The sequence below is a fragment of the Bos grunniens genome, chromosome X (assembly GCF_055505025.1).
Source record: "Bos grunniens cultivar Pamir isolate PY7600 chromosome X, Bosgru_T2T1.0, whole genome shotgun sequence".
In the NCBI taxonomy this organism is placed as follows: Eukaryota; Metazoa; Chordata; class Mammalia; order Artiodactyla; family Bovidae; genus Bos; species Bos grunniens.
In genome coordinates this window covers 111953672-111967851 of record NC_141194.1, presented here as the reverse complement: position 1 = coordinate 111967851, position 14180 = coordinate 111953672, and the positions used below count along the sequence as shown (strand labels likewise).

Below are 14180 nucleotides of genomic sequence, written 5' to 3'. Positions count from 1 at the left end.
GAAGTCATGGAGTATCCACTCAGAATCAACCGATGGTTTTGCATGGCCTTCCCAGCCCCGTCTGCAGAGGCTGTGAGGAAGGAGGAAGAGGAGCCCTGACCCAGAGAAGCAGCCAGGCTGATCCTTACCTCTGTGATTGAAGAGGGAGTGGTCAGCCTTCTCAGTAGTGATGGCCTGGGCCACTTGGGGGAACCTGGGGTGTAGCATCTTTCTGTTCCTTTTCTCTGTGATGACATGGAAATTCATCTCTGTTTTTTAAAGGTATTATTCAAGTGTGTTTTTTCAGCTTAAGCCTTAATAAACTTCAGTATCTAACTTTGTGAATGACATCGATCACACATGTATTTGTACTTAACCAGTTAAAGGACCAGAGTTTTGCTGTTTTGTAAAAGAGATTGGGAACTCTCCCATTTTATTTTGTGACCATGAGCAAGATCACATGGAATTGGAATTACAACTATTTTGGATATGTGAACTTAGCAGTATATAGTTGGTGGAAGAATTGGAAAATAAAAAAAAGATTGTAGTGAATTCTCCCTTCTTATAGGTTTTTTGACTGTCCTTTTCTACAGCTAATCCATATCTGTTTACTCGGATTTTGCCAGGTTATTATTTAAGAAAGTAGGAGAAAATTGATGAGATTAATAGCCCCCCTTCTCACTGGTTCATTTAGTCCACAGAACTTCACGGAGCCTCTGCTCTGTGGAAGGCCCTGTGTTAGCAGTGGGGACACTAGGACACCCCATACTCAGAGCAATGGTCTAGGAGCCACAGTCACACAAGGAAGGTGGAGAGACGTTCCATAGTCCCACAGAACAGGCAATACGGGGCATGGAGGTGGGGATCCAGGAGGAGCACTCGAGTGTTGGTGCCTGAGCCAGGGCAGTTTGGGGCTTTGGGAAGCTGGGTTCCTTCTGTGGGAGATGATGGTAATCAACCTGAGTGGTGTCAACAGCCAGACTGTAGATAGTGTCTTACGAGTTATAGGAAAGTCTGGAATCAGACATGCGTGTTAGAAGTGCATCTTCTCTCCAATAAATCTCCTGGGTCTGAAAAAGAAAATGCACTTTGGTCAGAGCAGGTAGACACCTGGTTTTTCTGCTTGAGTCTAAATATACTCGAAAGTTTCCAAATGGGAAATGAGTGAATTTGGTTTGGCACACAGTCTACTCAGTCTTGGGGAATATAGTTGAAGACATTTCAGTTACCACCCTCAGTCTTCTGGTAAGATTTTAATGGGGTTCTTCTTTGAAACTGACAATTGGACACTTGAACTCATGGGTCAGCTTTCCTAGGTGGTCAGACCCCAAGCCATAATGAAGGAGGAAACAGAACAGGCTCTATCTTGAAAGTAGGACTCCATCTTGGGCCGGACTATGGACTTTGAGCTATATGCCCAGTATATATGGAACCGACATACCAACTGGAAAACCAGGCCCTGGAAGGAAGAGCCCCAGGGCTCTCCATCGCCTAAAAGAATACCCTAATTATCTGTGTAACTGAAGAGAATCATACATTCCATTATGCTTACTGGGGTATGACCACAGGCTTATTAATAATTGTCCACTGTTAACTACCTAGGTGTAAGGCAAATGATCACTGGTTAACTTTGATTGGACCTTTCTTTTTCCTTTGTTCAGACTAGTTTCAGGGAACCTTATACACTTAGGGTATATAAGGTTTTCACAAAACTGGTCGGGTCCTTGGCTAAGAGGAGACTCTGCCCTTGGGCCCGCTGGTGTAATAAACTGCACTCCACTAGCTGCATTGTCCTTCTGAGTGAGTTTGTTTCCTGGAACGCATGGCTACAACAACAAAAACTGTACTGAACTTGAATTCACACACCTCAGAATCCTCCTGGAGAAGGCGACGGCACCCCACTTCAGTACTCTTGCCTGGAAAATCCCATGGATGGAGGAGCCTGGTAGGCTGCAGTCCATGGGGTCGTGAAGAGTCGGATAGGACTGAGTGACTTCACTCTCACTTTTCACTTTCATGCATTGGAGAAGGAAATGGCAACCCACTTCAGTGTTCTTGCCTGGAGAATTCCAGGGACGAGGGAGCCTGGTGGGCTGCCATCTCTGGGGTCGCACGGAGTCAGACACGACTGAAGTGATGCAGCAGCAGCAGCAGCAGTAGCATCCTCCTTGCAGGTGAAGGGTGGTGCGTTGTGCATATCCTTGCTGGATTTTGTAAAGGAAACTCCCACTGTACTTTTTCTCCCATTGTCGCTTGTCTGATACCTGCCCCTCATGAAGGTCATGGCTGTTGGGGAGCCTATGGGCACCTGTGCACGTGCTCAGGCAAGTTCTATCCTGTGGAGGCAGCTGAGTCTCCCAGGCTACACTCCCTGGCATCAGAAAGTAGGGGCACATATTCACTCTGCTGAGACTGTGGCCGGGCATCACTGCAGACGGTAGGGCAGAAAGAGCACTGGAGGGAGTGGAGGGAGGGGGATCCCCTCCCTGAGATTCCCAAGAGCCTTGGAAACTTAATCAGATCTTGCATTTGAAAGTGCCAGTACAGAGTAGTGACGAGAAATAGTTGGGGATTCAAGGCATCTTTGGCTTTCTCAGAAACTCCTCAACACACGAAGGGCATTGTCTTCATCACAAGTACACCTACCAGCTGCTGTCTGTTGAGCATCGAGCACACTGCAGGGCAGGGGAGAGACTCCAGGTCCTTGCCCACATCTCTTCTCCCTCTGCTTCCTGGAAGCTGCCTGCAGGGAACATGGGATCCTTATGTAAACCTACAACAATTTGGAAATAAATATATGATTAATTCACCAATTTTAATACAAAGACAGAAAAAAATGGTTCATCTAAATAACAATAGCATGTTGTTTGAGGGAAAAGCATCCCCTTTGTGTTGATGCCTGGGGTGGGATGGAAAGGTATTTTGGATGCAGGTGGTGCCACATCCATGGGGCTGAGCTCCCAAGAAGCAGGAAGGGCTCCTGTCTGACTGGCTGATGGAAGCTCTGTCCAGGCGCCATCCATTCAGGGCCAAGGGTGAGGACTTGGGCTCCTCCCAGTGGCACAGTCAGAAGGTGGGTGTTTTTAGGAGAACTACTCTCTTCCTAGAGCCTTCCAGGACAGTTGTGATGTAGACAGGTGGAAGAGGATGGTGCATTTTGGATTCTGGGCACTGCAGAGGGTATCCTGGGGGTAGTACAGCCAGAGGGACGGAGGAGGGTGGAGAGCCCTGGGAGCAAGGGGCAGGGATCCAGCCTAGGAGTCTGGAGCTGAGCTTCAAGCCAGAGTCACATGAGGACCACACAGTCCTCGCCCTCTGGCCTCCTTCTGGGGTCCATCCTTCTCTCCCTTTCCCTTTGTCACATGGCAGGGCTGGGTCAGGAGAAGAGGAGACATTTGGATGGGGAACTGGTGCCCGAACCTCTACGGAGAGGAGCGCAAAGTGCCAGGTGGGAACCATGGCTCACAGGTCAGTAGGACTGTTATGATATCTCCCGTGGGAACCATCTTCCTTTGGGAAGAGCATGTCCTGTCACCACCATTAATAGAGTAACCAGTAGCCACATGAGGCTGGGTATTGTGAACTCAAATGTGCTTAGTGTGTCCCACGGCCTGGCCGTCTGCCTTATAAAATGTGGAATCAAATGTAAATAGCTAGAAGTGGGTAACGGCTAGATAGCTCCGTTGAGGAACTGCAGAAGCTACATGGAGGACCAGAAGCACAACTTTCCTTGTGGGTCACCGGGAGTGGTGGTAGGTGGGGTCACTGTTCCCTCTGGTTCCAGGGCCATGTATCTTACTTAGTGGGGGAACTAATGACGACAGATGTGGAGTTTGCCCAGTCCCTGGAGGGTGAAACCCCAGCACCACGGGCTCTCATATCCCAGTGTGCACCTCACATGTGCTTCGTAGAGGCCATTCCACTGCCCCAGGAGACCAGCAGCTCTGGAAGCTGTGGTCTCAGGGCAGTGAGGGCTTTGGTGTAACGGTCCAGCCTTGGGTAAACTCAGGGACATCTTGTACCTTCCAGAGCTCAAGATGAGGACCCTGAGGAGGACACAGGGCCCCTCAGATCCCACCCCTGCTGTCAGCCCTAGGCATCCCTGGTGGCGACATGAGCACTTGGCAGCGGGTCCTACCTTTGGCATCCCTGTCTCTGACAGGTTGGGGCCCTGCTTTAAGGGACGGGCCTTAGAAGGAGAAGGGGAGGATCTTAGGTTCTGAAGAAGTCTGGGTGAGGACCCTGAGAAAAGACTGAGGGGAACCTGGATCCCATCACAGTGGGCTCAGGGAACACATAGGGTGGGATGAGCGCATGCCGCATTTCCTGGATGTCAGGTCTCAGAGAGACTGGGGACCCGCTATAGGCGGCGGGGCCTCAGGCGGGCAGAGAGGAGAATTCCAGGTCCTGTGCGGTAACCAGTTGAGGTCCCTGAGGGGGGACTAGGAGACCCTTGACCTCAAAGAAAGCTGTCTCTGTTGTCGGTCCTTGGAGACCGTGAGGCAGGATGAGAACAACAGGCATGGTCTGACTTCCTGACATCCGGGTCTCAGAGAGACGGGGCACGTGATATAAGGGGCGGGGCCTCAGTTGGGGAGAGACGAGGATCTCTACTCCGAGACAAGGTAAGGCCCTGAGGCAGGACTAAGGGGACCCCCAAGGAGGACTGATGGAGCCCCACAGATCCCTGCCCCTTTCATCTGCCCTGCGAGACCCTGGGGTGAGAAAAGCACACTACCCCTGTCCTGACTTTCTGACATCCGGGTCTCAAGAGGGACTGGGGCCCTGGTGTGAGGAGCCGGGCCTCAAACTGGGGGAGGACAGAGCCCCGGTCCTACCGGGAGTCAAGGTGAGGATCCTGATGGGGGAGTGAGGGGAGCGGGACCCCAGAACAGAGGGGACCCTAGTAGTCCCCAGGCAGGACGACCTCGTGCCGCATTTCCTGACATGGGGTCTCAGAGAGACGGGACCAGGTGAGAGCGGCGGGCCTCAAAATGGAGGACGGGCCAATTCCAGGTCCTGCCTGGAATCCAGGCTCCAGGCGGGGAAGGACTGAGGCAGTTAGACCCCAACACAGGGTGGGATCCTTGCCTTTGATGGGGGTCTTAGATGTCCCAGAGCGGGTTGAGCAGGATGAGCAGTTTGTCGACCTCTGGCTTAGGGGCTTCAGGAGATGAGGTGCTCGGGCGGAGGGTGGAGGCTTCAGATCCACAGAGGGTGGACTCCTCGGACAGAGCCGAACCCACCCTTGTGGTCAGTGCTGGGAGTCCAGGCTGGACGTGAGGTGGGGACCGAGCATCTCCCCAGCCTAGGACCCGCGGAAGGCCCTGGGCAGGTGCGACCACATGTGGGGCCCCTTAGCGCTTTCCCTTCAAACTCGGGTCTTGTTCTGAGTTACTCTGCAGGCCCCCAAAGGGCAGGGTCCAGGCTGTGGCAGGGGAAAGGTGGGCACTACAAGGGAGCTACAAGGGGACCACTTCCCCCACAGTTTGTTGGGGGGAGCCTCAGAGTCCAGGGCTGTGCCACAATCTACCCCCAAGGGGCCCCCTCCATTTTTCTCACAGGGGTTCCAGGAACCAGGAGCAGAGGTCTGAGGCCTGTGTCCAGACATCAGAGAAAAGAGGAGGTCCAGGCAGTACCAGGAGTCAAGGTGAGGAGGGTGTCATGAATGAGCACCAGGGGCTCCCCATCCCAGAACAGAGGGGACCCCACAAATCCCTAATCCCCCCACCGTGTCAGCCCCAGAACCTCTGGCTGTGTTGGCTGCACCCAGGAGAGCCACTGCCCTTCCTCCTTTGGGTAGCAGGGGGTCAGACTGCCCAGGAGGAGGGCCCGTGTGAGGCCGAGAGCACCCCTCAAGAGGAGACCTATAAGTGGCCTGTGTTGACCACCCAGGGTGTGTTTCTTAGCTGAGGCCCATGGTCCACAATGTCCCCTGCCTCACTCCTGTCTGTGCTTTGATCCCAGGCATCGTGCTCGTGGTCGAGATGAGTGAGCAGAGGAAGCCCAAGAAAGACCTTCAGGACCTAGGTGACACCCAGGGCCCAGAGGAAGCACAGCTCTTGGGGGCTGAGGGAGGGGAGGCTGCAACCCCTTCGGCCTCCTCCCGCCCAGTCTCTTCGTGCTCTGCTGAGGAGGCCTTGACCCAGGAAGCTCTGAATAAAATGGTGGCTAACATGGTGAAGTTCCTGCTCTGCAAGTATCGAGCCAAGGAGCCAACCACCGATGCCGAATTGATGAATACGGTCCTCGGGGATAACCAGAAGTACTACCCAGTGGTCTTCCGCCAAGCGGTTGAGTGCGTTCTGCTGGTCTTTGGTGTAGATGTGAGGCAGGTAGACACTGCACCCATCTACATCATGGTTCCCTCCCTGGGCCTCACCTGTGATACGATACAGGGAAGTGGGCAGGGGCTGCCCAAGGCCGGCCTCCTGGTGGTGGTCCTCAGCCTGATCCTCCAGAATAGGGATCGCAGCCCTGAGGAGGAGATCTGGCGAGCACTCAGCAAGATGGGGGTGTGTGTTTTGAGGGAGCACCCCATCTTTGGGGAGCCCATGGAGCTGCTGACCCAAGTGTGGGTGCGCGAGGGGTACCTGGAGTACCGGCAGGTGCCTGACAGCGACCCTGCTCGCTTCAAGTTCCTGTGGGGTCCCTGGGCCTTCGCGGAGACCAGCAAGGAGAAATTCACGGAGTATCTGCTCAGGGTCAACCGAAGGGCTTTTAGGTCCTTCCCACTCCCTTCTGCAGAGGCTGTGAGGGAGGAGGAAGAGGGGTCCTGAGCCAGAGCAGCAGCCAGGCTGATCCATCCCTCTGTAATTGAAAAGGGAGTGGTCAGCCTTCTCAGGAGTGATGGCCTGGGCCACTTGGGGAACCCCGTGTGCAGCATTTTTAGGTTCCTGTTCTCTGTGATGACATGGAGACTGATCTCTGTTTTCTTTAGGAATTTTTCAAATGTGCCTTTCAGCATAAGGCTTAATAAACTTCAGTATCCAACTTTGTGAATGACATTGATCACACATGTATTTGTACTTACCCAATTTAAGGACAAGAGTTTTGCTAGTTTTTAAAAGTTTGGGAACTCTCCAATTTTATTTTGTGACCCTGAACATGGTAACATGAGATATGACTTATAACTATTTTGGAAATATGAACTTACCTAGCAGTAATGTACTTGGTGAAAGAATTAGAAAATAAAATGTGATTATAGCAAAATCTTGCTTCTCATACTTTTTGTCTGTCATTTTATACAGCTCAGCTATTTCAGTTTATTTGGGTTTTCCCAGGTTATTATTTAATAAAGTAGGAGAAAACTAATCCAACTAAATAAGCCCCTGCTCCTGGCTCATTTATTCCACAGAACTTCAGGGAGCTTGTGCGCTGTGACAGGCCGTGTTAGCAGTGGGGACACTAGGACAAGCAGGACACCCCCCACACCGGGATTGATAGCCTAAGAGCTGCAGCCACATGAGGAAGGTGGAGAGGCGTCCCCTAGTCCCACAGAACAAGGCAACATGGGCCAGGGCGGTGGGGTTCCAGGAGGATCCCTCAAGTGTCAGTGCCTGAGCCAGGGCAGTTTGGGCTTCGGGAAGCTAGGTTCCTTCTGTGGGAGGTGATCGTGATGAGGCTGGGTGGTGGCAGTACCAGACCTCTCGACGATGTCTTATGGGTGAGAAGAAAATCTGAGATAGGACATATACATTAGAAGTTCCTCCTAACTCGGAGATGAATCTCCTGGGTCCAAAAGAGAAAGTGCACTTTGATCAGGATCAAGTAGACGCCTGGTTTTTCTGCCTGAGTGTAAATACACTCGAAAGGTTCCAAATGAGACATGAGTGAATTTGGGTTGGCACACAATCTTCTCAGTCTCCGGGTTTATAGCTGAAGACATTTCAGTTACCATGTTGCAGAAACCGGTACTCGAGAATCCAAGCACAACACTCAGAGGGTTGGAGAACTCAGGTTTATTATGCTGGTGGGCCCAGAGGAGTCAACACTCCAAGCTCTGAGCCCCGATCAAAGGGATTGCAGAGTTTTTATAGACAGACTGTAGTGGGCAACACTAGCTGTTAATAGGCTGTTTTAAACTAAGGGGTTTCTCACACGTGGGAACAGTGGTCAAGATGGGGAGGAGGATGCCTGACCTGGACAGGCATGATTAAGCAGGTTTGCAGGGGCAAAGAGCAGGACAAGGGTGAGTGAGATAAACTCCAGTTTCTAGCATTGCAAGTTCCCGTTTTCTGAGACTACAGGACCTAGGTCATCTAGACTTTGCAAGGGGTAAGCTGAGTTACAGAGGCAGAAGGAGAAGGAGGTCATGTAAAATTTTAACTTTTCCTCTTCATTCCCCACTCTTGATGCGTCTATCACTCGCTGTAGAAAGCATCGTCCCATGTTTTTGGTAGGACATTCCAGGCTCCCCATCATTTAGGGAGGTGTATTGAACTATTGCCGTTTGTAACTTTGTGGCTTCAATCCAAGAGTTTATGAACTGGATTGAGAATACAAGGGCCAAACAAGATTGCTGCAAAGAGCATGAAGAGAGGACCTGTTAAAGGGAGAAGCCATGATGCCCAGCTCCAGATATTGCTCCAATTACCCCAAGAATTAGCTAGTTTTTCTCTCTTTTTATGATTTGTTCTCTTTGATGCTGGGCCATGTTCCTGACTATTTCTGACTGGTGTATATAAAAGCAGCATTCTTCATTCAAGAAGAGGCAGTAAAAGAAGAGGCAGCTGAAAAGGCAGACACTTTTCAACTGTCAGTAGGTCTGCTGCTGCTGCTGCTAAGTCACTTCAGTCGTGTCCAACTCTGTGCGCCCCCATGGACTGCAGCCTGCCAGGCTCCTCCGTCCATGGGATTTTCCAGGCAAGAGTACTCGAGTGGGTTGTCATTGCCTTCTCTGGTCAGTAGGTCTAGACCTCTCTTATTATGCAAAACCACCTCAGCCAGGGAGTCTAGTTGGTCCTGTAAGGCCACTAAAGATTTGGCCACTCTCTCAATGTCGTCTGTGAAGTCTTTGGACAGTGTATGATAAGAGGTGGTTGATGAAGCAATTCCTCCTATTCCCATACCTATCCCAGCCGTGATTCCCAGACTAGCTAGTAGGGGTATAAACTGGATGACTCTTTTTGACCGCATATGTGCTGCCAGAGGTACGGTGAGAGTCTGGTTGTTAGGGACAATATACATCTGGGGAGTGAGGAAAGCTAAGGTGCAGATACCCACCTAATTGACAGGTAGACATAAGTAAGTATCTGTCCCCCAAACAAAGAAAAGGCCTTGATGGGGGCGGCACCATCTATAACAGCAAGGGACACCAAACGACTGCAAAGCAGCCTGCACATAACAGATAACTGAAGACTTGCAGAAGGTTTTCTCCCCATCTTTGTGTTGTCATGGCTATAGCAACTGAGCCTATCATGAAGGGGCATCAGTTATACTGTGGAGCAATTCAGTTAGTAGGGAGAATCGATCATAAGAGACTTCTAGTAAGAATGAGGCTTCCCATTACAGTGAGATAACAGACAGTAAACTGTAGATTCTGACCCAAATCCTAGTCCTGGGGTGGGACAGAAGCTAGTCCTGTGGCGAAGGGCACAGAAATAATAGCAATCAGGGGTAGAGTCCAGGGTTGACAATGAAAATCCATTGATATTTTGATAGCCGGATCCTCAAGCTCCCGCCATGTGTTGAGCAGCCAGCTGCCGGAGTGTGGCTGGAGCAAGGCTGAAGAATCCTCAAGCTTCTGCTGTGCATGTACTTAGTCAGCTTCCGGAGTGACTAGAGCAGAGCTCAGCATCCTTTATGGGTGGCGGTCCTTGTTTCTGAGATAGACCTTGAGGAGCTTTTTGGGGTCCTGAACTGCTTTCCAGGTGTCCTCATTACAGGAAGCCACTGCCTTCTTGACTCTGGTGTGGTGGATCCAAGGGATGATACCTATAACTTTAACAGTAGTAGGGGTTGCCAGAATGACCATGTGAGGGCCTGTGCAAACTGGCTGAAGTGGTTCTTTTTTCCAGTCTTTAACCCATACCTCATCTCCTGGCTGACAGGGGTGAACCCAATTGCCCCGTGAAATGCGTGTCCTTTCTCAAGTTTCTTAGGCAATATGGCGGAAGACTTTCCAGGGCCTGGAGGTGTTGGGACATCTCCAGGTCAGCTGGTTGTTGGTGGTCTCCTTTGAGCTTTCTTATCACTGGGGGTGGTCTCCCGTATAAGATATCAAAAGGAGAATAGCCTGAGGTCCTCAGGGTGCATTTACAGAGGGCAATGAGAATCCACAGGCTAAGGCAGCTTGTTCTAGTGTTGTCTGAGCATTGGCCAGGGGATATTTTTGTCATACTACTACTTGGAGAAACAAACTTAACGAGAAAGTTAAAGATATATGGCCCAAAGTTTAATAGAAGTAGGAAAGCTGCTGAGGTGCAACTAGGAGAACCAGGTCCAGACATTGGTTCGTGACATTAGTGTTTCTCTATGTGTGAGAAGATGCAAGAAGTTGGACACATAAAAATCTTTACCTGAAAATATCTGACTATCTTAAGGCCTGTTTTCCTGGGTTTTTCCCAGAGCACAGAGTGCCTTATTTTTTGTCTCCACCCTGAACTCCTTTCAAGGGGGTGTTGAAGGTCAGCATCTTGTAGTGGTCATGATTCAGTCTTTGTAGAGGCAGCTGGCAAGGGCCAACTTCCAGTCAGCAGGGCCCCTTCATAGTCATATTTGACCATGTTTGGGGGGCATTTCACAGTTATTGTGTCCCGCAGTGCTGGGAAGGCTCATTCCCAGGTCTAACAAAGATTCCATTGACAGGCCACTCAATGTGTTGTCACTAGATCAGGCCTTGTAAGTAGCAAAAGTTTCTGGACCATACCTGTCTTACTAGCTTCTTGGTCCAGGAAAATGTTTCCTCTTGTTGCTTCTTCCCATATCTAAATTTACATTATTACAGTTACTGATCTCATATGGAACTGCATATTAGCATTTTATCACAGGCTCTATCACACATTTGGTAATATAAAAAATAATCTTCTGAAACAAGCTACATAGAAAATAAGATAGCTAGCGGTTATTAGTAAGGTCACAAGCAGAAATTTAAGTCAAGAACTTTCACTGGGGATAGCCCGGTATACCCAGGTCACCTGTCTCAGTTAAATGATTATAGCCAAGTGTTAATCTCCTGGTTGTACATCATGGAGCATCTGACCTTTATCCAAAGACTGGCTGCTGAGGTAAGCTTTAGAAATAATCTTAAGAGTGTCCTTTTTAATAATTGAATTAAAACTTTTAGCAATACAACATAACAAGGAACTATCACAGAAGTGAGTGTTAGTAGCACAGACCTTAATTAACAAAACTAGAACTTAATATTTAATGAAACATGATTTTTTTTTGGAGAATTCATGTGAGGGCATTAACACTGTAGCCAGGTAAGGCTTTAACCCATCAAATAAAAATGAGGTCTGTCAGGGAGCCGGGGAAAGCTAAGCAGCCATCTTGGATTTCCCATAGCCCTAGAGCTTTGATTTTTAGCTACTGTTTATTTATTTTTAATTTCCTGATATAAAATCAGACTGTCACCATGTTTTAAGGACATCAAGATAGCAAAAGTCTAACCTTGAAGGGTTATTTTTTGTTGAAGCAGAATGAGCTTTGTCTACATGTACCATAATCTTAAATAATGTTTATTTACATTACCAAAGTAACAAAAAGATTTTTAAAACAAATAAGAATCACTTAAAGGCAAATAAATTTATAATCTGTTATCAAAAGCTGAATTTTTAAGAAAACTTTGTTCTCTAAACAGAGAGAAGACTAAATTCCAGTCTGGTACCAGCTTACTGTTAATAACAAAATTTGTTTATCTGTTTAATCTTAGAAAGTCTTTTACACAAATCTTGAAGAACTAGCAGTATTCTTCTAAATGCATGAGAATAAATTCATAGAAGACATGATTAAAATCTGATTCTTTTGTGATTGACAAGGAAACCTGGTCATAACACTTTAATATGGACATGGAACAATAGACTGGTTCCAAATAGGAAAAGGAGTACGTCAAGGCTGTATATTGTCACCCTGCTTATTTAACTTATGTGCAGAGTACATCATGAGAAACGCTGGGCTGGAAGAAGAACAAGCTGGAACCAAGATTGCCAGGAGAAAGATCAATAACCTCAGAAATGCAGATGACACCACTCTTATGGCAGAAAGTGAAGAAGAACTAAAGAGCCTCTTGATGAAAGTGAAAAAGTTGGCTTAAAGCTCAACATTCAGAAAACTAAGATTATGGCATCTGGTCCCATCACTTCATGGGAAATAGATGGGGAAACAGTGGAAATAGTGTCAGACTTTATTTTGGGGGGGATCCAAAATCACTACAGATGGTGACTGCAGCCATGAAATTAAAAGACGCTTACTCCTTGGAAGGAAAGTCATGACCAACCTAGATAGCATATTGAAAAGCAGAGACATTACTTTGCCAACAAAGGTCCATCTAGTCAACACTATGGTTTTTCCAGTGGTCATGTATGGATGTGAGAGTTGGACTGTGAAGAAAGCTGAGCACTGAAGAATTAATGCTTTTGAACTGTGGTGTTGGAGAAGACTCTTGGGAGTCCTTTGGACTGCAAGGAAATCCAACCCGTCCATCCTAAAGGAAATCAGTCCTGAATATTCATTGGAAGGACTGATGTTGAAGCTGAAACTCCAATACATTGGCCACCTGATGCCAAAATATGACTCATTGGAAAAGACCCTGATGCTGGGAGGGATTGAGGGCAGGAGGAGAAGGGGAGGACAGAGGATGAGATGGCTGGATGGCATCACCGACTCAATGGACATGAGTTTGAGTGAACTCCAGGAGTTGGTGATGGACAGGGAGGCCTGGCGTGCTGCAATTCATGGGGTCGCAAAGAGTCGGACATGACTGAGTGACTGAACTGAACTTAACTGAATTGTTGCTTCTTGACATGCATACAGGTTTCTCAGGAGATAGGTAAGATGGTCAGAGATTCCTATCTCCTTAAGAATTTTCCAAAGTTTCTTATGATCCATACATTTGGGATTCCCTGGTAACTCAGTTGGTAAAGAATGTGCCTGCAATGCAGGAGACCCCGGTTTGATTCCTGGGTTAGGTAGATCCCCTAGAGAAGGGCTAGGCTACCCACCCCAGTGTTCTTGGGCTTCCCTGGTGGCTCACCTGTTAAAGAATCCACCTGCAGTTCTGGAGACCTGGGTTCGATCCCTGGGTTGGGAAGATCCCCTGGAGAAGGGAAAGGCTACCCACTTCAGTATTCTGGCCTGGAGAATTCCATGTACTGTATAGTCCATGGACTGAGCAACTTTCATTTCACACAGTCAAAGGCTTTAGCGTTGTAAATGAAACAGAGGTAGATGTCCCTCTGAAATTCCCTTGCTGTCTCTATGATCAAAAGAATGTTAGCAATTTGATCTCTGGTTCCTCTGCAAAGACACTCTAGGATGTCTGGCTCTATGTGAGTGATTCTACCACTGTTAATATCCAGGTCATTAAGATCTTTTTTGTACAGTTCTCCGTATTTTTGCCATCTCTTCTTAATTTTCCAGGGGAAAAATGAGCACTACAAGTGAGCCCTGAGAGGACAACATACCCCAGAACCGGGGGGACCTCACAGAGTTCACCCCACTTTCCAGCACAGAAGGCCTAGGGCTGTGCTACAGTCGACACTGGATATGAGCCTTTGTTACTTCTCACAAGGACTTCAGGAACCTCGAGGTGAAGACCTAGGTCTGAGAATGTGTCCTGAGGTCACAGAGTACAAGGTCCAGGCAGTGTGAGGAGTCAAGGTGAGGCGGGTGCCCTTGGTGTGCACCAAGGGCTCCCCATCCCAGATTAGATGGGACCTAACATGCCGCAAATCACTTCCCCCCTCATCCCATGAAATACTGGCTGTGCTGGCTGCACCCTCAGGAGCCATCTCACTTCCTCACTTGATACTGGAAAGTCGACCAAGGAGGAACGCCCTTGTGAGGCCCAAGAGCAGCCCTCAGAAGGGGATCTGTAAGTGGCCTGAGTCAGAGCAGTCCAGAGCATGTCTCTCAACTGACCATTTACCGCCCTCCAGGCCCAGCCCCCGCCCCCACCCCCGCCAGGCCTGAGGTCCCCGTCTGTCCCCTGCATCACTCCTCTCAATGGTTCGATCCCAGTCATCATGCTCATGGTTGAG

At 48.9% G+C, this 14180-nt stretch overlaps 1 protein-coding gene across 1 annotated transcript; it reads left to right on the top strand.

Annotated features, from left to right (window-relative positions):
• Nucleotides 1–4403: 4403 nt before the first annotated feature.
• Nucleotides 4404–7191, top strand: LOC147341178 (melanoma-associated antigen 9-like). Its single transcript, XM_086388822.1, has 3 exons — nt 4404–4604; nt 5544–5629; nt 5947–7191. Exon 3 carries the CDS (start codon nt 5967–5969, stop codon nt 6756–6758), a length of 792 nt encoding a protein of 263 aa, XP_086244948.1. The 5' UTR covers nt 4404–4604; nt 5544–5629; nt 5947–5966; the 3' UTR covers nt 6759–7191.
• Nucleotides 7192–14180: the final 6989 nt, after the last annotated feature.

Excerpts from the sequence above, each read along its gene's own strand:
- LOC147341178 (XM_086388822.1), top strand. The coding sequence starts at position 5,967 with ATGAGTGAGCAGAGGAAGCCCAAGAAAGACCTTCAGGACCTAGGTGAC.